Below are 23,982 nucleotides of genomic sequence, written 5' to 3'. Positions count from 1 at the left end.
TAGAAGTAAAAAGCTTAGGCAACCTAAAATAAACTAGTACATAAAACTAAAGCTCAAACCTCAGAAAGATAAAGATGAATGCAAACTGGCTATAAGGGGGTAAAGGGCTTCCCTGGTGGCTCAGTGGTAAAGAATCTGCCTTCAATGCAGGAGACAAGAATTTGATCCCTGGGTTGGGAAGGTCCCCTAGAGAAGGAAATGGCAACCCACTCCAGTATTCTTGCCTGGAGAATCCCATGGACAGAGGAGCCTGGAGGCACACAGTCCCTGGGGAAAACAGTTGGACGTGACTTAGTAACTAAACCACCTACTACATAAGGGGGTAAAACTAGAATTTAATAATGTTTAGAAAAGCAATGTAAAAATAAGAAACAGTTCCAAACTTCCAAAAGTTAAGTATGAGAGAATCTAAAAGAAAAATATTCAATATTAAGAAAACATGTAGAGGAAAGGCAAAGAGAGACTTTTCTCTTCAGTGAAATGGAGGTCAGAGCACCCACGTTTCTGAAGGTGGCAGGGTGTGGTTTATGCCCGGCTGCCTCCCCCAGTCCCTTGGGGCAGGAGAGCCTGACCCCTCCCTGGTCATACCCCAGGGTCACTCCTGTCCCCATGTAAATGTGTGCTTGATGGAAGCTCCACCTTAAATATCAGGGTCTGAAAAACAAGAGTGCTTGTCCATTGTAGTTATTCTAAGTAAAACCAACACAAGTCAATGAGGAGCCGAGGATTTCAGCTAGCAGAATTCCGCTGTGTAGTCTTCATCCCCCTTATATGTGATGCCCTTTTAATCTTAGGGATGTGTGTGCGCTCAGGCATGTCTGACTCTCTGTGTCCCCATGGACTGGAGCCCACCAGGCTCCTCTGTCCATGGGATTTCCCAGGCAAGAATACTGGAGTGGGTTGCCATTCCCTCCATCAGGGCATCTTCCTGATCCAGGGATCAAATCCTCATCTCCCGTGTCTCCTGCATTTTAGGCGGATTCGGTACCACTGAGCCACCAGAGAAGCCCCTTTAATCTTAGCCATGATGCGTTTCCAAGATACATTCTAAGATACATGGATGCATTTCAGATACATTCTGCCTGTCTCTGTTGGTCACGGAGAATTTAAAACCCCCAAGCCACAGTCTCCTGTCAGAAACTGAGGAAGCAGATGAGATGAGAGTGAGCGGTTGTTAGCCCCCCCTGAGGGGGGCCCTTTCACAGAACCACGGTCCCCCTGCCTCCCTCTCCTTCCTCACCAGCTGTAGGGTGGATGAGCCACTCCCACTGGCCTTAAAATAGGCCTCTTTTGTTGAGGTCTCTCTTTGGAGATGTGGTTCCCTTTAAGATAAAATGTGTGTTCCTTAATAATGTGACTCTCTGCTGTGAATTTCATGGTAGAATCACTTCCAGCTGCCCACAGGCTTCTGAGAGCTGACCATCCCTTGGCCTTACTTCCTGCGATGTCTGTGTAGCACCTGGCACATTGAACAGCTGTTTAAACAAACGGGTTTTGCCTTTTGAATTTCCCCCTCCCCTGTCACGTGTTGAGGAAAAGCTGAAGCCAACCTGTTTTCATTACCATTTCAAACACATTCTGCATCCCGCAGCATCCAATCTGCTTTCAGTCGCCTGCATCGAACAGGAATTTTTCTTTGACAGCCCAGCCATCACATATTTATCAGATGTTTGTTAGTAGAGTCATTAGTGCCTAACCAACTTGGAGGTTGTACCTAAAAGCTTGACTGTAAATTACAAAAGCTATACACGTTTCCAACAAAAATTCAGGCTAGTGATATGTGAAAAGTGAAAGTCGCTCAGTCGTGTCCGACTCTTCCATGGACTATACAGCCCTTGGAATTCTCTAGGCCAGAATACTGGAGTGGGTAGCCTTTCCCTTCTCCAGGGGATCTTCCCAATCCAGGGATCAAACCCAGGTCTCACGCATTGCGGGTGAATTCTTTACCAGCTGAGCCACCAGGGAAGCCCTTTTGATAATCACATTCTTTGATACCCCATCTCACTATCCCTATGCCAACAGAGCTGTTAATTTCAGAAGACCCCCACCCCCACCCCGGAACTTGTTAATTAATGCTGAACAGTGAAATCCCAAGCTGTGTCACAATTACTGTTTTTTGCTTCTGTTAACTTTCACAGTTAGATTATATGTATACTTCAGTATCAGTTATCTATTGCAGTATAAAAGACCACCCGCATCCCAGAACTTGGTGGCTTCAAACCGTGATTCAGTCTTTCTCACACATCTGTGTGTGGACCAGGCCGTCCTCTGGGCTGGGCTGGCCTTCCTCCTGGGTCCAGGCCTCAAGTAGCTGAGCTGAGTCTCTTGCCTCTGGGCCTCACATCCTTCAGGTTCATTCACAGGGCAGCTCCAAAAACAGCAAAAGCAGAGGCACAAGCATGGTTCAAGCCTCTGTCTACATCCCATTGGCCGAAGCAAGTCACATGGCCAGGCCCAGCTTTACAAGGTGGAGTAGTTTTCTGCTTGGAGAAAACCGGAGTGGGAAAGTTACGTTGCAAACAGGCGTGTATGCTGGATGGAAGACATCTGTGGCTAGTTTTTGCCATCTACCACACCTTTCCCTGATAAAGCCTTTGGTTTAACTGATATAGTTTCCCCAGGTTTTGAAATTCATCCTGTTGTAGTAAGTAAATTAAGATAATCTGTGCCAATTCAGGCCCCATTACAGAAGAATAGTTACAATATTTCATGTAAATACATGTACATATTCAGCCATCTTGAAAGGGAAAATTTTCCCAAACTGGAAACTAGACCTCTTTCTCCTTCTCTTCCTCCCTCCCTCCATCTTTCCCTCCATCTTTCATTCCTTTTGTGTTATTATATTTTTATGTGGATTAACCCATTCGTTCATAGTGCGTGAGCTACAAGTTCTTTTGCTGACTGCAGTGTTAACTGTGTTAATCCAAACAACCTGGAAGGTGTATTAGCTGGTCACATCTCTGTTGGTGAGTTTAACAGATAATTTTATAATTTCCATTGCATTCCAAGGTATTTCACTGAAAGCGGCAGTTGTGTCAGTCAAGAAAGAATCAGAAGATCCTAATTACTATGAATATAATATGCAAGGTAATACCATTTTATAACTTTCTTCTCTAAAAGTTATCTGTGATGGAAACTTTTAATTAGTTCGCATCTGAACAAACAAGCAAAGAGTCATCAAGATCCATGTATATTTACGTAGAATCTAGCACAGTGCCATTAAGGTGAACAATTTCACAGTCATAAAATAGATTGTATTAATATGTAGCCTGAATCCATATGATTCTGGGCATACGTGACTGTAAAGGTATTTCAGGCTGCATTTTACTTGAGTTTGTCTATTAAATATTGTTTTGTGTGTTCTAAAATATTCCCCTCTTAAGCCTCTTCTGTCCAGTCTGAGTTGCTGAGAAGATATTGAGATAACAGAGATGGAGACAGAGTTAAGAAACTCAAGTGCCTTATTTTACTAGAAAGGAAGCTTATGAGTTCACTGCCAGCATATAAGTTCAACAGGAAGAAGATGGTTGTTACCAAATACATAAACGTTCCAAAGGTGGCGCAGGGTGGTCTATGCGGTTGGGTGGCTCGGTTCTCTACCCAAAGACCACAATCCTGCCAGACCCCAGCTGATGATGGTTGATGATCGGCTGGGGTCATCCTGGTGATACAGTACCGTCTTATCGCTATGACTACTGCACGGTGTTCGGATCTTTTCTCCATCTTCCAGCTCCACTGTGAGTGGGTGCAGAGTGTGAGATGATTTGCAATTACATCCTCAAACATTATCAGATTGAAAAAGTTTCCTACAAAATCTTGAACTTTGGAAGTTTCCTGCAGCATTACTTAGCTCTGGAAGTTTTACTAAAAACACCTTTTCCAAAAGATCTAAAAGGCAGAGACCAACGGAAGTTCTCCTGTAATTGCTCTGTCATGGGCCAACCCCACCCACCCCCTTCTGCCCCCTTCTGCCCTGTGCCTCGTGACCAGTCTCCTTACATCTGGGCAGAGGGGCAGAGGATCTCTTTTCAGCCCAGCCCATACATCCGACCCCACCCCAATCACGTATTCTTTGAAAACTGGGATCTGTCCACATCTCTCCCCCATTCACATTGTCAGTGGCTCCTTCTCACCTGTAAAGTCCCAGTTTCCTTCCACATTCCTATTGGTTTTCTTTATTGGCCACCCCATGACGCATGCAGGATCTTAGTTCCCTGAGAGAGAGAGGAAGCAGCTCAGTTATGTCCGACTCTTTGCAACCCCATGAACTGCAGCCTGCCAGGCTCCTCCATCCATGGGATTTTCCAAGCAAGAATATTGGAGTGGATTGCCATTTCCTTCTCCAGGGGATCTTCCCAACCCAGGAATCAAACCCAGGTCTTACGTATTGCGGGCAGATTCTTTACTAGCTGAGCCACAAGGGAAGCCCAAGAATACTAGAGTGGGTAGCCTATTTCTTCTCCAGCAGATCTTCCCGACCCAGGAATCAAACTAGGGTCTCCTGCATTGCAGGCGGATTCTTTACCAACTGAGCAGACCAGGGATGAAACCTGTGCCCCAGGCAGTGGAAGCTCAGAATCTTGACCACTTGACCTCCGGGAAAGTCCCCCTACTGCTCTTTCTGGTGTCCCCTCCTATGTCATCTGCCTCCCCCACCATCACCCTCCCTCTGTTCCTCAGACTCGCTGCTCTGTCTGTGGTTCCTTGTACATGCCCTGAGTCCCCCTTCCACGGGGCTTTTATATAAGCTGATCCCTCGCTGTGGCTCCCCTTCCTATCCTGCAGACTTGTGAGGAGCATACCCCTTCTTTCTGGGCACAGTCAGAACCTCAACTCCTGCAGGGAGCTTCCAGCATTTAGTGTGACCTGCTGTGTTCTATTTTTGCCTTTTTTTTTTTTTGGCCACACCAAACAGCATGTGCCATCTTAGTGCCCTGACCAGGGATTGAAGCCACGCCCCCCTGCATTGAAGGGTGGCTTCTTAACCACTGAACCAGGGAAGTCCTGTATTTATACTTTTCCCGAGGACTCCCTCAGCTAGTGGCGGGAAACACAGCATCTTACTCCCACCCTGGAGTCCCAAGCCCGGGACTTTCTACATCCTGGACACTCAGATGTGCTTGCTGATTTCAGTGTGAAGAATCAGTGTAACGTTTGTTTCTAAAACAACAGTCATTTAGAAACAAATTCTTGACTCCCAAGAATATATTTTTAAGCTTAAATTATCAAATTGTGTACAATCAGGGATAGGATACTTACAGATGCTGCTCTGAAAGGCAACAGTGAAATAAATATATTAGATGCCCCTGCAATCACTCTATTTTAACTTTTCAGAAAGAAGTACATTATTTGAAGAGAAATATTTACATTACATGTGTGACTTTATAGCCTTTCTCCTGCTTGGCCTGGAAATGACAGAACCATTCAAAACATCTTTGTAGAACAGCTTCCTTCTTGATGCCAAAAAAGTTCCAGATTGCCTGACATCATGGACGATATTCCATAGCACTGAATGTTTTTATAACCACTTAGGTTAAATACATGCTGAAGTATTGATATCTTTCTGTCTGCTTTAAGTAAGGGAGATAGTTTTAAATCCAAAAAGACAGTCAATGTGACCTGCTCAGAATGGCAACTGGCCCCTAGGGAGCCCCCAGTGAAATCAGCCATGGCCCCACAAGTGCTCAGAAGCTACCCCCACACACACCAGGACCTCATGATCCTTCTGCAACACAGATCTCGCAGAAGACCCCCGACATAACGTCTACACAGGTACATATAGTATCTTGGCCCACGTGAAGCCCCTGGAAGTCCCATAGGTCTTTTACGTGTGCAGGGACCCCATCTCTTCCCTGGAAATGAAGAATGCCCTGTACAAGCTTTGCTGAGCTGTACTGCACCCAGGCTTCCTTGATGTTGATGGATGTCAAAGCATCAATACCATTCTGTTTTCTTCCCGGCTGTGGCTGCGTGATGTGGGGGAGAAAGCTTCCAGGACGAGGGAACGAGGATACAGAAGCCCAAGGTCAAGGAATTAATATAGCCTTTCCCAAAATACATCACTCCAACACTGACCCTTCTGCCTTCCTTTTCCTCATTGAAATAACCCGTACATTGATTACACAGAGCCCAGCTGGATAATGCAGGATAATCTTTTCTGAAGGTTATCAGTGAGGACATCTAATCCCATCTGCATCCTATCTGCCCCTTGCCATGTAACATAAAAATTCGGGGGCATCTGCCTATCACAAATAGTATGCAATTGTATGCCAAAAAATGGAGTCACCTAAATGAAATGGACAAACTACTGAAACTGACTAAAGATAAAACACAAATTTTGAATAGTCACATAACAAGAATTTTGAATAGTCGTTGAAAAGCTTCCTACAAACAAAAGCCCAGGATCAGGTGACTTCACTGGTGAGTTCTACCAAGCGTTTAAAGAATGAACACCAGAACTTCAAAAACTCTTACAACAAATAGAGGAGGGAATACTTCTCAACTCATTCTGTTAGGCCAGTATCACCCTGATACCTAAACCAGACAAAAACAACACAAGAAAACTACAGAACAATATCGCTTATTAACAGACATACAAAAATCCTCAATAAAACAGTCATAAGTTTATACATCATACCCGTCGGGTATGTACCCCCGCCCCAGGCCTGCAAACCTTAAGAACAAAGAAAAAGCCCAGCGACAAAGACATCAGTGGCTTATTGGGCAGGGGATCTTACACATCTGAAACAAAGTCCTGGAGCAACACTCACCTTGCGCCGCAAACAGCAGACAAGAAGGAACAGCAACCTTCGCGAACTCCGAGGAGGAGGCTACCATTTACAGGGAGGAACTGACGTCAGATTGGCTCATCGGTTACCGGGGAAACCAGCAGTTGGGGTAGGGGGCAAGCGAGATAGGTAGTTAGTAATTAAGCCCTAATTAAGAGGACGGAGGTAGTCCTGTGTGTGAAGCAGGGTCTGGTTGAGCGGTGGGCAGGGGCAGAAATGTACGAAGAGCAAGAGAACAGCCATCTTGAATGGCCTGACCATACAATGACCATATCGTGATTGCTCCTAGGAAGACAAGATTAGCTCAACATATGGAAGTCAATCAACAGAATAACAACATAATGAATAAAGGACAAAACCCACACGATTGTCCCCATAGATGTAGGAAAAAGGCGTTTGACAAAATCTAATACCTTTCATGATTTTTAAAAAACGCTCAAGAAACTAGGAACCGAAGGGAACTTTTTCAACATAATTAAGAGCATCTATTTAAAAACTTACATAGATCACCTTATATTTAATGATAAAGATTGAAGACTTTCTCCCTAAGACCAGGAACAAGACAAGTATGTCTGGGACTTCTTTGATGGTCCAGTGGCTAAGAATATGTCTGCCAATGCAGGGGACATGGGCTCGATATCTGATTCAGAAAGGTCCCACATGCTGTGGGGCCACGAAACTTGTGAGCCACAATTACTGAAGCCCCTGTGCCTAGACCCTGTGTTCCACAACAAGAGAAACCACCGCAATGAAAAGCCCACGCACCGCAAGGAAGAGTAGTCCCCTCTCTCTGCAGCTAGAGGAAGCCTGCCTGCAGCAACAAAGACCCAGCACAGTGAAAAATAATGACTAATTTTTTAAAAAAGACAAGTATGTCTGTTCTTGCCACTTCTTTTCAACAGTGTATTGGAGGTCCTAGGCAGAGCAATTAAGCAAGATTAAAAAACAAATCCAGATGTGTGTCTGCATCTGGAGACAGAGATCGGGAAAGACAAAGATCACAAACAGGGTAAATTATTAGCATTTTGTTATCTGAGTAAAGGGTAGATGGATCTTTTCTGTACTATTTTATTTTTGCAACTTTCCCTTAAGTTTAAAACTACTTCCAGCATAAAGTATGTGTTTGTTTTTTTTAAAGACAGGTATGAGAATTGAGGAAACTTTAACAAAGACTAGATATGAGATGATGATAAAGAATAATTGTTCATTATTGGGTCATCACAATATCATGGTGACACTAACAGAAGAGAGATGTACTTCCTTCAGTGTAGGTATTTGCACACTGAATTCTGAGATTTACCGTAAACTACCAGTGGGTGTAGTTACTTTCTTTGCCGACAAAGTTCGTATACTCAAAGGTATGGTTTTTCCAGTAGTCATGAGAGTTGGACCCTAAAGAAGGCTGAGCGCCAAACAATTGATGCTTTCAAACTATGGTGTTGGAGAAGACTCTTGAGAGTCCCTCGGACAGCAAAGAGATCAAACCAGTCAACCCTAAAGGCAACCAACCCTGAATATTCATGGAAGGACTGATGCTGAAGCTGAAGCTCCAATACTTTGGCCACCTGATGCAAAGAGCCGACACATTGGAAAAGACCCTGATGCTGGGAAAGACTGATGGCAGGAGAAGGGGACGACAGAGGACAAGATGATAGGATGGCATCACCGACTCAATGGACATGAGTTTGAGCAAACTCTGGGAGATAGTGAAAGTCAGGGAGGCCTGGCATGCTGCAGTCCCTGGGGTTGCAAAGAACCTGACACACTGAGTGACTGAACAACCACAGCCAGTGGGGGTGAGTGGGCACAGATAGAATGACCTGAGTCGATGACTTGATGCTGGAGGATGGACAGATGGCCTCGTTTTGCCTTCTTTCTGCTTTTCTATGTTTTAAGTTTTTCCAAAGAATAAGTTAAGGAAAAAGAAAGGATCATTCATATGAATTCGATTTCAAGCAGTCTATAAGTATTTCATGGATATTCCTGTGTGGTCTTGAATTCTTTGCATTAGTTTCAAATGATGTCTTTTTTAAAATGTATATTTCTGCCTTTTGAATATATTGTTTGCTTTCCTTTCAGAGAGCCGTCAGTCTTCTGCAGGCACTGAAGTAATAGAAATGGAATTACCAATGGAAGGTTAGAAAATTGAGGCATTCTCTCTCTTTTTTTTTAGTTTACAGTTTTTTGCAGAGAATAAACTTTTTTTTGAAAGACTTTTTTGATATGAACCATTTTTCAAAAGTCTTTATTGAATTCGTTACAATACTGCTTCTGTTTTATGTCTTAGTGTTTTGGCCCTGAGGCATGTGGGTTCTCAGCTCCCCGACTAGAGATCAAACCCGAACCCCTGGCACTGGGAGGTGAAGTCTTAACCACCGGACCGCCAGGAGAGCCCCTTGTTTGATTTTTAAAAGTTTTCTATTTTATGCCAGTCCTTTTATTCTTTCTTTATTTATTGACCGAACCACATAGCCTACCAGATGTCAATTCCCTGGCCAGGGATTGAACCCACGCCATGGTAGTAAAAGCCCGGAATCCTAACCACTAGGCCACCAGAAAACTCCCTGAAACCTTTTTATTTTAAAATAATTATAGTTCGATCCCTGGGTCGAGAAGATCCCCTGGAGAAGGAAACGGTAACCCAGTCCAGTATTCTTGCCTGGGAAATCCCATGGACAGAGGAGCCTGGTGGGCTACAGTCCATGGGGTCACAGAGTCAGACACAACTTAGCAACTGAGCAGCAATAGATTCACAAGAAGCTGCAAGAATAGTACAAGCGGTCCAACGTGCCTTCACCCATTTTTCCCTAAAGGTTACATCTTACATAACAATAGTACAAAATCAAAACAGTCTTGTGTTCTAGTCTTTCTTGTTTTACTAACAATGAATTAATGTTACAACTGACAGATCGTTCTAAAATGAGCCAGTTAGGTTGGGATAGTCTAGCCAGGCTTTTGTCTGTATGTAGAACTTGTATGCCGTTGCTGTTGTTCGGTCGCTCAGTTGTGTCCAACTCTTTGCAACCCCATGAACTGCAGCACGCCAGGCTTCCCTGTCCTTCACCATCTCCTGGAGCTTGCTCAGACTCCACTGAGTCCGTGATGCCAACTTGATGTACGTGTCATAACTCTTATCCAGCAGAAAACTCAATTATGAATCCAAGTAATGATAGACCTTGAATCACCTGGGGGCTGCTGGCAGGATAAGAGAGGAGCAAATAGCTTTTTAAAAATCTCAGTAATTCCCAACAACAACCAGAAAACACTGTTGCCACATGAATTCCATTAGCTCAAATAGAAAAATATTCTGTGTCCGTTACTGTGGGTAACTTTGTATCATTTGCTCTCTGAAGAGAGAGCAAATATCTCCCCTTATTCCTTATAAGTTAAGGTAATCTTTGATTACTCTATTATCCCTTTTAAAATTAAAATTACCTTTGTGTTTATACCTCTGTTCATTGAATATGAAATGTATTTAAAATGCCAGGATAAGCAACTTCTAGGGTAGAGGAGCAGTAAAATATTGGAACATGAGAATACATAATAATGAATGTCACTTTAGAAATTTTTTTTTTCAAGATTCTTCTCAACTCGTCCCTTCAGAAACGAGTGAGGACCCTGAAGCTGAGGTGAAAATTGAAGGTGGGTTGCCAAAAACCTTGCCGAATTCACACTGCTAAGTCTAGTTTTCATTTTTCCTCAAAGGATTACTCTGGGGAAAAGAGTGAAATCGACGTGTGTGTGTGTGTGTGTGTGTGTGTGTGTGTTCCTCAAAGGATTACTCCGGGGAAAAGAGTGAAATCGACGTGTGTGTGTGTGTGTGTGTGTGTGTGTGTGTGTGTGTGTTCCTCAAAGGATTACTCCGGGGAAAAGAGTGAAATCGACGTGTGTGTGTGTGTGTGTGTGTGTGTGTGTGTGTGTGTGTGTTCGTTCCTCAAAGGATTACTCCGGAGAAAAGAGTGAAATCGACGTGTGTGTGTGTGTGTGTGTGTGTGTGTTCCTCAAAGGATTACTCCGGGGAAAAGAGTGAAATCGACGTGTGTGTGTGTGTGTGTGTTTGTGTGTGTGTGTGTGTATATGACCAGGGGAGGGAGGAGCAGTGTGGTGTGGCTCCTTGCTCTCAGATGTAGAATCTCAGATATCCAAATAGTTGATCATTCACACAACACAGGGACTGAGCCCCGAGTCCCTCAAAAAGAACTGGAAAGGCTCGTTTCATTTCTCACGTAGCGCTTAAGGGAGCGAGCGAAGCGTCTGTCCTTTGAAGAGACTGCGGTAACGGCAACTGCGCTTACTGCTTAACCCCACCTGAGCCTTTCCTTGGCTGTCTCCTCACATCGTTTCTCATAGGACGTCTGCTTCTTGAGTGCTCTCTCGTACGCACTTGTATGTCTTCCTCTCTTCACCCCTCCATAAATTGAGAATAACAGTAAAGGAATTTTTCTTTTCTTTTCTTTTGGCCAAGTGGCGTGCAGGATCTTAATTCCTCAACCAGGGAACGAACCTGTGCCCCCTGCATTGGGAGCTTCGGGTCTTAACCAATGGACCGCTAGGGAAGTCCCAGGAAACATATTTTTAATCGGTCTTCTTTTTAAATCAATTTAGACTGACTGTGAAGTATCAGGGGCTACAAACTAAGTAAAAGCCACGGCGCCCTTTCCCCTTTGACATAGAGATTAAACTGCAGAGACTCAAACATCAATTAATACCAAGCCAGCTTGTTATTCCACAGCTAAATATGCTCTGGAGTTTGAAAAATTTAGTCTGGCCTTCTTTTTTTGTGGCCACACTGTGCTGCTTGCAGAAGCTTAGTTCCCCATCCGGCACTGAACCCGAGCCCTTGGCAGTGAAAGCCCCGAGTCCCAATCACTACGTCACCGGGAATTCCCTTGCAGTGAAAGCCCCGAGTCCCAATCACTATGTCACCGGGAATTCCCTCCTCGGGCCTTCTGATCAGAATGGCAGTTTGACAGTTTTAGAGCAAAAGTAGTCTAACTTTCTATAAGTTCTAAATTTCAATTTCTGTTTAAGGAAACACCAGTTCACCCAATATTACAAATTCTGCAGCAGGTGTTGAAGATCTTAACATCGTTCAGGTGACAGTCCCAGGTATAGAACTCTATCTGATTTTGTCATAATTTAGACTGTGTTTTCACTTTGTTATATTTTAACCGTTTTGTGACATGGGTTAATCTCCTGGACCTATTTCTTTGCTAAGTTCACCCTGTCGGCTAAGGAAAGACATGTCTAATGCCTTAAATTTACAAATTTACAAAATGCTTACTTTTTGCTAAAAGTAAATTGATAAGCCAGGTAAAGTACTTTCTCATGAGCTAATGGGGGTTTTCTCCAATGGCCTTTTGGGGTCGGGGGCGAATACATGAATAAACTTTTTTTTTAATTTTTTTAGATAACGAGAAGGAAAGATTATCAAGCCTTGAAAAAATAAAACAACTAAGAGAGCAAGTCAATGACCTTTTTAGCCGAAAATTTGGTACGTTTTTATATTGTTGCATATTCAGATTTTTGAATATATATTTGAAATATTTCTTTCTAATTGATTACTTTAAAAAAATTGATCTTTCTCTTAAGGAGCTGTGATCAAAATTAGTGTGTATTTTTACACAGAAACACTAATTACATAATAATCATAATAATAATAGCTATCTTTTGGTCAATAGGCACATGAAGAGATGCTCAACATTATTAATTATTAGAGATATGCAACTCAAAATCACAATGAGGTACCACCTCACAGCAGTCAGAATGGCCATCATTAAAAAATCTGCAAATAATAAATGCTGGAGAGGCTGTGGAGAAAAGAGAACCCTTCTACATTGTTGGTGGGAATAAGTTGGTGCAGCCACTATGGAGGACAATATAGGGATTCCTTAGAAAACTAAAAATAGAACTACCATATGATCCAGCAATCCCATTTCCTGGCATATATCCAGACAAAACTATAATTCAAAAAGATACGTGCACCCCTATATTCATAGCAGCAGTACTCACAATAGCCAAGACATGGAAACAGTCTAAATGTCCATCGGCAGATGAATGGATAAAGAAGACGTAGTACCTATGTGTGATGGAATGCTACTCAGCCACAAAAAAGAATGAAATAATGCCATTTGCAGCAACATGGATGCAACTAGAGACTGTCATACTAAGTGAAGTAAGTCATAAAGAGAAAGACAAATATATGATATCACTTTCTGTGGAATCTAAAATAGGACACAAATGAGCCTATCTGTGAAACAGAATCATGGACTTAGAGAACAGACTGGTGGTTGCAAAGGAGGAGGAGGCTGGGGGAGGGATGGGGTGGGAAGCTGGGGTTAGCCGATGTTAGATGTTAGCTTTTATAAATAGAGTGGATAAACAGCAAGGTCATACTGTATAGCATAGAAAAATATAGTCAATATCCTATGATAAACCATAGTGGAAAAGAATATTTTAAAAAGAATATGTGTGTGTGTGTGTGTGTATATATATGTATAACTGAATCACTTTGCTGTACAACAGAAATTAACACATTATAAATTGACTATACTTCAATAAATAATTGTTTTAAAAAGCTATCTTTATCAAATCATTGTGTTGTATACTCAAAACTAATATAATGTTACATGTCAATTTTATCTCAATTTAAAAAATAACTATCATAGCTATCTTTGGCTTACTGACTTCTTCCCATGGCTGAGTATTGTTTTTAGCATTTGACATATGATGAATCATTCGATCCTCAGAAAACCTTTTTCGGTAGATAATCCCTATTTCCTGCATAGAGAAACCGAGTCTGCTATCCTACCCATTCCCAATTTCAAAAATCACTAAAATCACTCTTGCATCCTAGCACGCCTGGAAAATACAATAATGGCTGATCACCATTGTTATCACTTGACATGAATAATTTTGAAAGCTTAACCTTAAAGCTCGGTTTGGGAAAAGCAAGTGACAAATTGAACTGGCTTTATGCTCGTCTCACCACAGGTGAAGCCATTGGAGTGGATTTCCCTGTGAAAGTTCCCTACAGGAAGATCACCTTCAACCCTGGCTGCGTGGTGATCGACGGCATGCCCCCGGGGGTGGTCTTCAAAGCCCCCGGCTACCTAGAAATTAGCTCCATGAGAAGAATCCTGGATGCCGCAGACTTTATCAAATTCACAGTCATCAGGTACGTGAGGGTTCCCTGCCGGGTCAGGAGAATGAGCTGCAGATCGTAACTTCCTCAAGGTGGATAAGTTGGGTGGTACCGGGATTCTTACCCCAGAAGGTGGGCAGTGGGTCCCTGCGGTCAAGTCGGTCAAGTGCTATGTGATAATGCCCCTCATACTCAGCTCATGGTGTTCTTTTAAAAAAATATTTATTTTAATTTATTTATTTGGCTGCACTGGATCTTAGTTGCAGCATATGGGATCTTCATTGCAGCGTGCAGGAACTTTTAGTTTCAGCATGTGGGATCTAGTTCCCTGACCAGGAATCGAACCCGGGTCCCCTGCCTTGGGAGCTCGAAGTCTTAACCACTGGACCACCAGGGAAGTCCCAGTTCATCGGCTTCTGCTTCTGGGAACTGTGTGTTTTAGCTTCCATTTCTTGGTGATCGTTGGGCAACCAGTCTTACTTTAGCCGATTGCTGACGTCACAAGTTTATCAAATAGAACTAAATGGACAAGAGAGGATAAGTGCCCTTTGTTGCACTCACCAATGTCTCTTTCTCTTCAGACCACTTCCAGGTCTCGAGCTCAGCAATGGTGAGTATTCCGGGGGTGAGAAGATGGTTCCAGCCCCCGATGTGAGGTGTGAGCTGTCTTCGGGGGCACTCACCAGGGGGTCCTTGCTTCCTGAGCCTTGGGTCTCAGAGCAAAGCATGCCACTTTTTATTTGTTTATTTGGCTGCTCTGGTTCTCAGTTGTGGCATGCAGGATCTTTAGTTACAGCATGTGGGACCTAGTTCCTCAACCAGGGATCGAACTCGGGGCCCTCTGCATTGGGAGCTTGGAATCCTGGCCACTGGACCACCAGCGACAAGTCCTGCTTCTTATAAAGCCCTTTGATTCTGTTGCTTGTGTTTTCTCAGCCAGGCATTTTTTTCTCATATTAGTTCAGTGGAGCTTGCTGTGTGTGATGGCACACCACCTTCTTATTCAAGAGTCCTTTATGGTGGAGGAAGATGCTCATACTATTGAACTACTACTGCTCCACCTTAGTTGGTAAATAGTACCTGCCTGGCCACCCCAGGCCCACCTCCAAGATCTCTAACCACTGACCTCCCCACAGTTCAGGACCAACAGGGCTACTGCCTGGCACAGCAGGGCTCCCAGAACCCACTCCAGTCAGTGCCAAGGCTGACTTCTGTTCTGATGGAGCAATGTGCCAGTCTTTCTGCTTTTTACATTTTGTTTTAATTTAAAACTTTTTTTTTTTTGGCTGCACCACTAGGTATGTGGGATCTTAGTTCCCCAATCAGAGATCGAACCCACACCTCATGCAGTAGAAGCTCGTCTTAACCACTGGGGAAGTCCCAATATTTTTCATGTCTCCCCTAGAGTCCTTGCAAGCAAGTCAGAATCCTATTGGATGTTAAAGCGGACAATGTAACGGTCAAAGACCTGCTGTATAGCACAGGGAACTATACCCATCTTGCATTAACCTATAATGGAAAAGAGTCTAAAAAAGAACATATGTATATAATACCTGAAACTAACACAACAACATTGTAAGTCAACTATATTTCAATATAAATTTTAAAAAATAAGGTATCTCTAGAAAGAAAAAAAAAGCAGAAAATGTAGAGATGCTTCCAAAAGTTTGAATCACTAGAGAACCTCCTCACTTAAATTTTGGAAGCTCTGAACTTCCTTCCAAAGTCCTTCCTTCCAAAGGACTTCCAACTTCTGGAAGTCCAATGATTAAAACTCTTCCTTCCAATGCTGGGGGTGCAGGTTCAATCCCTGGTCAGGGAGCTAAGATATCCCACATGCCTCAGGGCCAAAAAAGTCAAAACCGAAAACAGAAGCAATCTTGTAACAAATTCAATAAAGAGTTTAAAAATGGTCCATCTCAAAAAAATTTTTTTTAATTTTTGGAAACAAAACTGTTCTCTTAAAATGCACAGTTATTATTCCTAAATTCATCTGGTTGCTAAATAGCTTTGTACCTTTTTAAGAGTTTTATTGTGGCATAATTTACATACCATTCACTTGTGCAAACTGTACACAATCCAGTGATTTTTCTCAGTAAAGTTACAGAGTTGTGCAACTGTTACCATAATCTAATATTAGAACATTTCCATCATCCCCAAAAGATTCCTCCTACCCATTTCTAGTCATCCCATTCCTACCCCCAGCCCCAGGCAACCACTGAATTGACTGTCTCTGCCTGCATTTCCTTAAAGTGAATTTTTATACCCATGTTCTCTCGAAGTAAAGCTCACATACATTGTGGCCCATTTCTTCACACTGAAACCACGTAAGTTCTGTGAGGGTCTGTGGCTGTCACCAGTGTCTTTGGGGACTCATAGCAGGTAAATCATATGCCTTCTGTGCTCATCCCCTTCTCTGTTATTTCAAAATTCTCTTGAAAAGCCATTGGAAAAAAATATGTCCAACTCTTTGGACCGTAGCCTGCCAGGCTCCTATGTCTGTGGGATTTTTCAGGCAAGAATGCTAGAGTAGGCTGCCATTTCCTCCTCCAGGGGATCTTCCTGACCCAGGGAGCGAACTTGAGTCTTCTGTGTCTCCTGCATTGTAAGCAGATTCTTTACCTGTTGAATTATCAGGGAAGCCCAATATGTTAAAATGCAGATGCAATTTCAAATCATTCTCACTTAAACCAGGTGGAACCAACATAGCCACTTACCAAACCCTCACCACTTGCCAACGTCTTTCATTTGACTCATCAACCTTTTAAAAAAGGGAATTACAGCTGATACGGAAAAACCCGGGGCTTTTTCATAAAAATTCATTTCCAGGTTTTCTTTAGAAGATCCATCCAACGTGGGGCCATGCTCCCTTGGCAATGGTTTGCTGGCCCTGAGTGTCCCCAGCCTCACCCCCCACCCCTGCAGAGCTGGGTCACTCTCCAGTTAACCCACACCCCTCACCACCTTATCCCCATGCTTTTGTCATCATGCTTTTGCTGATGTTTTTCTAACAGTCAAGAGAAAAGTGAACTCTTTCTTGTCTCCATGTCTCTATCAAAAGTGGGAAAAAGGAAGATAGATCAAGAGGGCCGTGTATTTCAAGAAAAGTGGGAGAGAGCTTATTTCTTCGTGGAAGTGCAGAATATCCCTACCTGTTTAATATGCAAACAGAGCATGTCGGTATCCAAAGAATACAACCTGAGGCGCCATTATCAAACCAACCACAGCAAGCACTATGACCAGTACACCGAGAAGATGCGTGATGAGAAGCTCCAGGAGCTAAAGGAAGGACTCAGAAAGTATCTCTTAGGGTCATCAGACATCGTGTGTCCCGAGCAAAAACAAGCGTTTGCCAAGGTGAGTCCAAGGGAAAATGCTGCCGTCCAGCCCGTGGAAGACATGGCTGGGAACCTGTGGGAGAAGTTACGTGAAAAAATCAGATCTTTTGTGGCTTATTCCATCGCCATCGACGAGATCACAGATATAAACAACACCACCCAGTTGGCCATCTTCATCCGGGGAGTCGATGAGAATTTTGATGTGTCAGAAGAACTTTTAGATACGGTGCCCATGACGGGTACGAAGTCTGGAAACGAGATCTTTTTGCGTGTTGAGAAAAGTCTCAAAAAGTTTAATATCGACTGGTCGAAACTAGTCAGCGTGGCCTCCACTGGCACCCCTGCCATGGTAGACGCCAACGATGGGCTGGTCACGAAACTCAAGTCCAAGGTGGCGATGGTTTGCAAGGGCTCCGATCTGAAGTCCGTGTGTTGCATCATCCACCCGGAGTCACTCTGTGCTCAGAAGTTAAAGATGGACCACATCATGAGCGTGGTAGTTAACGCCGTGAACTGGATCTGCTCCCGTGGACTGAACCACAGCGAGTTCACGACTTTGCTCTATGAGCTGGACTGCCAATACGGCAGCCTTCTGTACTACACAGAGATTAAATGGCTCAGCCGTGGGCTGGTGCTGAAGAGGTTCTTTGAATCCTTGGAAGAGATTGACTCCTTCATGTCCTCCAGAGGCAAGCCCCTGCCTCAGCTGAGCTCTCAAGATTGGATCAAAGACTTGGCCTTCTTGGTGGACATGACCATGCACCTGAACACGTTGAACATCTCCCTGCAAGGGCATTCCCAAATCGTGACGCAGATGTACGACTTGATTCGGGCCTTCTTGGCCAAACTGTGCCTCTGGGAAACTCATCTGGCCAGGAATAACCTGGCCCACTTTCCCACCCTGAAATCGGTTTCCAGGAATGAAAGCGACGGCCTGAACTACATTCCCAAAATCGTGGAGCTGAAGACGGAGTTCCAGAAAAGGCTGTCCGATTTCAAACTCTATGAAAGTGAACTGACCCTGTTCAGCTCCCCTTTCTCCATGAAGATCGAAAGCGTCCAGGAAGCTCTGCAGATGGAGGTGATTGATCTGCAGTGCAACACGGTCCTGAAAACCAAATACGACAAGGTTGGAATACCAGAATTCTATAAATACCTCTGGGGCAGTTACCCCAAGTACAAGACCCACTGTGCCAAGATCCTCTCCATGTTTGGGAGCACCTACATTTGTGAACAGCTCTTTTCCATTATGAAACTGAGTAAAACTGAGTACTGCTCCCAGCTGAAGGACTCCCAGTGGGATTCTGTACTGCACATCTCGACGTGACAAAAACACGTTCCCGCACGGTCCCGGGGGCTGGAAGCCTAGATTCCTCTAGGTCTAGGGGGTTTCAAGATGAAAACATGTTATTAAATATTTCTGGTTTTCTTTTTTTTCCATTTTGACTCGGAAATATCGTTTGCAGTTAGCATACCTGTTTGTATGACGTTTTGTGCTTCCCCATAGCCCAGTAAAAACAAAATCAAGAAAGTTTTATTGTATTTCTAGTAGTTGACTCTTCTTATGCCTGGCCTGTTTCACTCACTCACATGCTTGCTTGACCCCTGTGGGCACTGGAACTGCATCCTGAAGTTTAAATCGGAGAGAGAGATGGGGTTATACATACACACACATATACCTCCCTGTCATTTGCATGGTATTCCATGTGACTTCATATGTTTCCAAATTGAAGGAGCATCAGAGATGTGTTCACATATTGTGGTGTCTCTGCCTTCCCAAGAAACCAGAAAGGTGGGACTTAAAATAGAAACTCCCATTGTAAAGCAACTATTGTTGTTGTTGTCTAGTTGCTGGGTCCTGTCTGACTCTTTCACGACCTCATGGTCTATAGCCCACCAGGCTCCTCTATCCATGAGATTTCCCAAGCAAGAATACTGGAATGAGGTGCAATTTCCTCCTCCTGGGGATCTTCCCAACTCAGGGATCGAACCCACATCTCTTGCCTTGGCAGGCGGATTCTTTACCACTGAGCCACCTGGGAAGCCCAAAGTGACTATACTTCAATAAAAATTAGTAAAAATAAAATAAAAGCAGATGATGATGATTAAAAGCAAAATACAATAGAAAATCCAAAAATAACATAGGCTTTTAAAGACTAAGTTGAAGTTTGGAGGCTTTTTTTAAACCTTTATTTGAAATAATTTCAAATGCATAGAAAAAAGAACAGTTAATTCCCTTTCGCCAGATTCTCATATTGTTTTATCGTTTGTTCTCTTCCCCCCGTCTCTCTCTCTCTTGTGTGTGTGTGTGTTTGTGTGTACATTTCCTGTGTGTATAAGTGTCTTCTTTATGATTATCTGTATATGTGTATAAACATATGTGCATAGTTCTTTTCTGAACCGTTTGAGGGGAAGTTACACCTTGTTTATCTCTAAATACTTTTGGGAGTATTTTTAAGAAGAAGAATATTCTTGGCCATAACCATGATTTAGTCATCAATTCCGGTAAATTGAACACTGATGCAATATTTTTATCTAGTTTAGCAATCATACTCCAATTTTGTCAGTTGACCAAATTACTTTTCCTTTGTAGCATTTTTCCCTTGGAGGGTTGTCATATAGATGCACCTGAAACTAACACAACATTGTAAATTAAAATACTTCAATTTTTAACAAAACATCCAAAGTAACAAAAATCTATTAACTCAAAAAAAAAAGCATATAGATACAGAACAATGCAAAGAAATAGAGCAAAACAATGGAATGGGAAAGACTAGAGATCCCTTCAAGAAAATTAGAGATACCAAGGGAACATTTCATGCAAAGCTGAGCACAATAAAGGACAGAAATGGTATGGACCTAACAGAAGCAGAAGATATTAAGAAGAGGTGGCAAGAATACACAGAAGAACTATACAAAAAAGATCTTCATGACCCAGATAATCACAATGGTGTGATCACTCACCTAGAGCCAGACAGCCTAGAATGCGAAGTCAAGTGGGCCTTAGGAAGCATCACTACAAACAAAGCTAGTGGAGATGACGGAATTCCAGTTGAGCTATTTCAAATCCTAAAAGATGATGCTGTGAAACTGCTACACTCAATATGCCAGCAAATTTGGAAAACTCAGCAGTGGCCACAGGACTGGAAAAGGTCAGTTTTCATTCCAATCCCAAAGAAAGGCAATGCCAAAGAATGCTCAAGCTACCGCACAATTGCACTCATCTCACAGGGTAGCAAAGTGATGCTCAAAATTCTCCCAGCCAGATTTCAACAGTACGTGAACCACGAACTTACAAATGTTTAAGCTCGTTTTAGAAAAGGCAGAGGAACCAGAGATCAAATTGCCAACATCTGTTGGGTCATCGAAAAAGCAAGAGAGTTCCAGAGAAATATCTACTTCTGCTTTATTGACTACACAAAGCCTTTGCCTGTGTGGATCACAACAAACTGTGGAAAATTCTTAAAGAGATGGGAATACCAGACTACCTGACCTGCCTCCTGAGAAATCTGCATGCAAGTCAAGAAGCAACAGTTAGAACTGGATATGGAACAACAGACTGGTTCCAAATTGGGGAAGGAGTACGTCAAGGCTGTATATTGTCACCCTTCTTATTTAACTTATATGCAGAGTGCATCATGAGAAATGCTGGACTGGATAAAGCACAAGCTGGAATCAAGATTGCTGGGAGAAATATCAATAACCTCAGATATGCAGATGATACCACACTTACAGTAGAAAGCGAAGAACTGAAGAGCCTCTTGAAAGTGAAAGAGGAGAGTGAAAAAGTTGGCTTAAAGCTCAACATTCAGAAAACTAAGATCATGGCATCTGGTCCCATCACTTCATGGGAAATAAATGGGGAAACAGTGGAAACAGTGACAGACTTTATTTTGGGGGGCTCCAAAATCACTGCAGATGGTGACTGCAGCCATGAAATTAAAAGACGCTTGCTCCTTGGAAGAAAAGTTATGACCAACCTAGACAGCATATTAAAAAGCAGAGATATTACTTTGCCAACAAAGGTCCATCTAGTCAAAGCTATGGTTTTTCCAGTAATCATGTATGGATGTGAGAGTTGGACTATAAAGAAGGCTGAGCGCTGAAGAACTGATGCTTTTGAACTGTGGTGTTGGAGAAGACTCTTGAGTCCGTTGGACTGCAAGGAAATCAAACCAGTCAATCCTAAAGGAAATCAGTCCTGGGTGTTCATTGGAAGGACTGATGCTGAAGCTGAAACTCCAATACTTTGGCCACCTGATGCAAAGAACTGACTCATTTGAAAAGAGCCTGATGCTGGGAAAGGTTGAAGGCGGGAGGAGAAGGGGACAACAGAGGATGAGATGGTTGGATGGCATCACTGACTCAATGGACATGAGTTTGAGTAAGCTCTGGGAGTTGGTGATGGACAGGGAGGCCTGGTGTGCTGCAGTCCATGGGGTTGCAAAGCGTCAGACACAAGTGAGCAACTGAACTGAACTGAACTGAACAGGTATAAAGGTATAAAGTTAGAGATATGTGTTCTTAGTATCTATTAGTTGCTGGAATTAGTGACCCGAAATTGCGAATACCTTCCAGATTTGGAGGAATTAATCTGATTAGGGTACAAAAAGATTGGAGATCCTACCTGACGACACATTCAGGAAGCAGTGGAGGAAAAGGCTTTGACAGAAATTAAAGGAAGCTGACAGAAGGAGAGACCAGCCTCCAACTGGTCACCCTGTGTAGGGGACCAGTCCCAGCTGGGGCCTGGATGGATGTCCTCAGACACAGGAATGACCCACGCTGGGCAGTTCCTGTCCTTAGGAGGCTGACTGCAGGTCCGGCTGAATCCAGCTGGGTCCGAGGCCCACTTCCTGGGAAGTGAGTCCGGTCACTTCCAGACTAGTTCACGGTCGCGGGAGGCCAGCTGCTGGTGTACCAGAGCAGAAGTTGACTCAGCATAAGAGGCGTGGTCCTGCAAACCCTGCGGGGAAACACCAGCCCCAGGTTTTCAGACAGCCAGCTGGGGCTCAGAATGATTAAAAGGCCTGCCTGAGGCCACATAGCCAGGAAAGGATTCAATCCTGGGTCTGCGTGACTCCAAAGTCCATGTTCTTCTTCCTTTTCTAAGCAGCTACCGTGCTTCTGGGAGGTGTCTGTCTTAGAGCCCTGCTCATCACTGTCACCCATGGCTTCCTGGTGGTTAGCCCATTGAGTATTAGGGAGAGGACCATAGAGTTCAGCCAGGGCTGCCTTCTGTTGGCTGGGCTATTCATGGGGCTGTTTTGCTTTGAGTCAACTCCCAGGGTCCCCAGGTTCCTTCTTTACCTGTAGTGTGTCCTGGGACCAGGTGGCTTGACCAGCACAATCACTTGTATGACTGAGCCAAGACTGGGAGAAACTGACTTCTCTCTTAAGCGACCAGCCTTGTCCAGCCTCACTCATATACCGCTTCCAACACAGGAACAGAAGCGCTCCATGCCTCCCACGGCCTTGGGGGCAAACTGTCTTCTATCAGTCAGCTCAGTTCAGTTCAGTCGCTCAGTCTTGTCCGACTCTTTGCGACCCCATGGACTGCAGCACACCAGGCTTCCCTGTCCATTGCCAACTCCCAGAGCTTGCTCAAACTCCTGTCCATCGAGTTGGTGATGTCATCCAACCATCTCATCCTCTGTCGTCCCCTTCTCCTCCTGCCTTCAATCTTTCCCAGCATGAGGGCCTTTTCTAATGAGTCAGTTCTTTGCATCAGGTGGCCAAAGTATTGGAGTTTCAGCTTCAGCATCAGTCCTTCCAATGAATATTCAGGACTGATTTCCTTTAGGATTGACTGGTTTGATCTCCTTGCAGTCCAAGGGACTCTCAAGAGTCTTCTCCAACACCACAGTTCAAAAGCATCAATTCTTCAGCAGTTAGATTTCTTTATGGTCCAACTCTGTTTTTTATTAAGATTTGCAATTCTAGTTTGCACCGTAGTGTCTTTGCATCTGGAGAAAGACCCATCAGCAAAGATGTGAAGGCCCTGGGCCAGCTGCAGTGCTGGAATGGGTGGTAATAATTGCTTTCTCTTACAACTCCCAACTGGACAGGCTCTCTGAATAATCAGAGGCACCCTGTCTCTATAGCCAAATACAACTCTCTGTATGTTTGATAAGCTATTGTCCTTCACTGAATATTCACAGCTCTCAAATTAGCCAAGACCCCCACTATTTCTCAGGGAGGGAAAACTGGGTAAACATTCAAATTTCTGTGCCCCTTCTGTGCCTTAGCAATGGCCTCAGGATGGCTATTGTCAATTAAATTTGGAATGCAAGATCAATTATATTCTCCTTTTTATATTTGCCAGTTTAAAAAATGTTTATTCAATTTATTTAAACTAAAATAAATAACCAATTCACCCATTTCTTCTACCTTGTCACCTCCCACCTCTTACAGCCATCAGCCTGTTTTCTATATGTTGTTTTTTGTTTGTCTTTTAGATTCCACGTATAAGAGAGATAATACAGTATTTGTCTTTCTCTGCCTGACTTCACTTAGCATAATGCCCTCAAATTCCATTTATTTTGTTGCAAGTGGCAAGATTTTATTATTTTTTACAGCTGAATAATATTCCATCTTATATTTATGCCACAATTTCTTTATCTAGTCATCCACTGATGGCCACTTAGGTTGTTTCTATATCTTGGCTATTGTAAATGATGCTACAGTGAACTTCGAAGTGCAGTTATCTTTT

General features: G+C 43.4%; 1 protein-coding gene and 2 long non-coding RNA genes across 15 annotated transcripts in view; 1 reads left to right on the top strand and 2 right to left on the bottom strand.

Annotated features, from left to right (window-relative positions):
• Nucleotides 1-23,982, top strand: part of LOC145532581 (general transcription factor II-I repeat domain-containing protein 2) — a 46,933-nt gene that overhangs the window by 21,066 nt on the left and 1,885 nt on the right. For 3 of the 13 annotated variants that reach the window (XM_081558023.1, XM_081558021.1, XM_081558029.1), the window contains exons 9-16: nucleotides 3,010-3,087; nucleotides 8,868-8,924; nucleotides 10,368-10,430; nucleotides 11,820-11,897; nucleotides 12,199-12,282; nucleotides 13,782-13,965; nucleotides 14,514-14,542; nucleotides 16,994-18,810. In XM_081558023.1, coding sequence (XP_081414149.1) covers nucleotides 3,010-3,087; nucleotides 8,868-8,924; nucleotides 10,368-10,430; nucleotides 11,820-11,897; nucleotides 12,199-12,282; nucleotides 13,782-13,965; nucleotides 14,514-14,542; nucleotides 16,994-18,597 — 2,177 coding nt within the window. In that variant the 3' untranslated portion in view covers nucleotides 18,598-18,810. Of the gene's footprint in view, nucleotides 1-3,009; nucleotides 3,088-8,867; nucleotides 8,925-10,367; nucleotides 10,431-11,819; nucleotides 11,898-12,198; nucleotides 12,283-12,469; nucleotides 12,964-13,781; nucleotides 13,966-14,513; nucleotides 15,861-16,946; nucleotides 18,811-23,982 lie in introns of those variants that run through there. The other 10 variants (XM_081558022.1, XM_081558020.1, XM_081558028.1 and 7 more) reach the window with 7 other exon arrangements.
• Nucleotides 316-6,743, bottom strand: LOC145532601 (uncharacterized). Its single transcript, XR_014073419.1, has 3 exons — nucleotides 5,368-6,743; nucleotides 4,134-4,214; nucleotides 316-3,888 (listed from the first exon to the last, which is right to left on the bottom strand). It is a non-coding gene; the product is annotated as an uncharacterized LOC145532601 (long non-coding RNA).
• On the bottom strand, nucleotides 15,846-18,897 carry LOC145532598 (uncharacterized). Its single transcript, XR_014073416.1, has 3 exons — nucleotides 18,746-18,897; nucleotides 18,496-18,651; nucleotides 15,846-18,378 (listed from the first exon to the last, which is right to left on the bottom strand). It is a non-coding gene; the product is annotated as an uncharacterized LOC145532598 (long non-coding RNA).

Source organism: Giraffa tippelskirchi, chromosome 13, assembly GCF_054371585.1.
Source record: "Giraffa tippelskirchi isolate mGirTip1 chromosome 13, T2T-mGirTip1v1.2.pri, whole genome shotgun sequence".
NCBI classification, from domain to species: domain Eukaryota; kingdom Metazoa; phylum Chordata; class Mammalia; order Artiodactyla; family Giraffidae; genus Giraffa; species Giraffa tippelskirchi.
The sequence above is the reverse complement of the archived record's forward strand: the minus strand, read 5'-3'. Positions and strand labels throughout refer to the sequence as shown.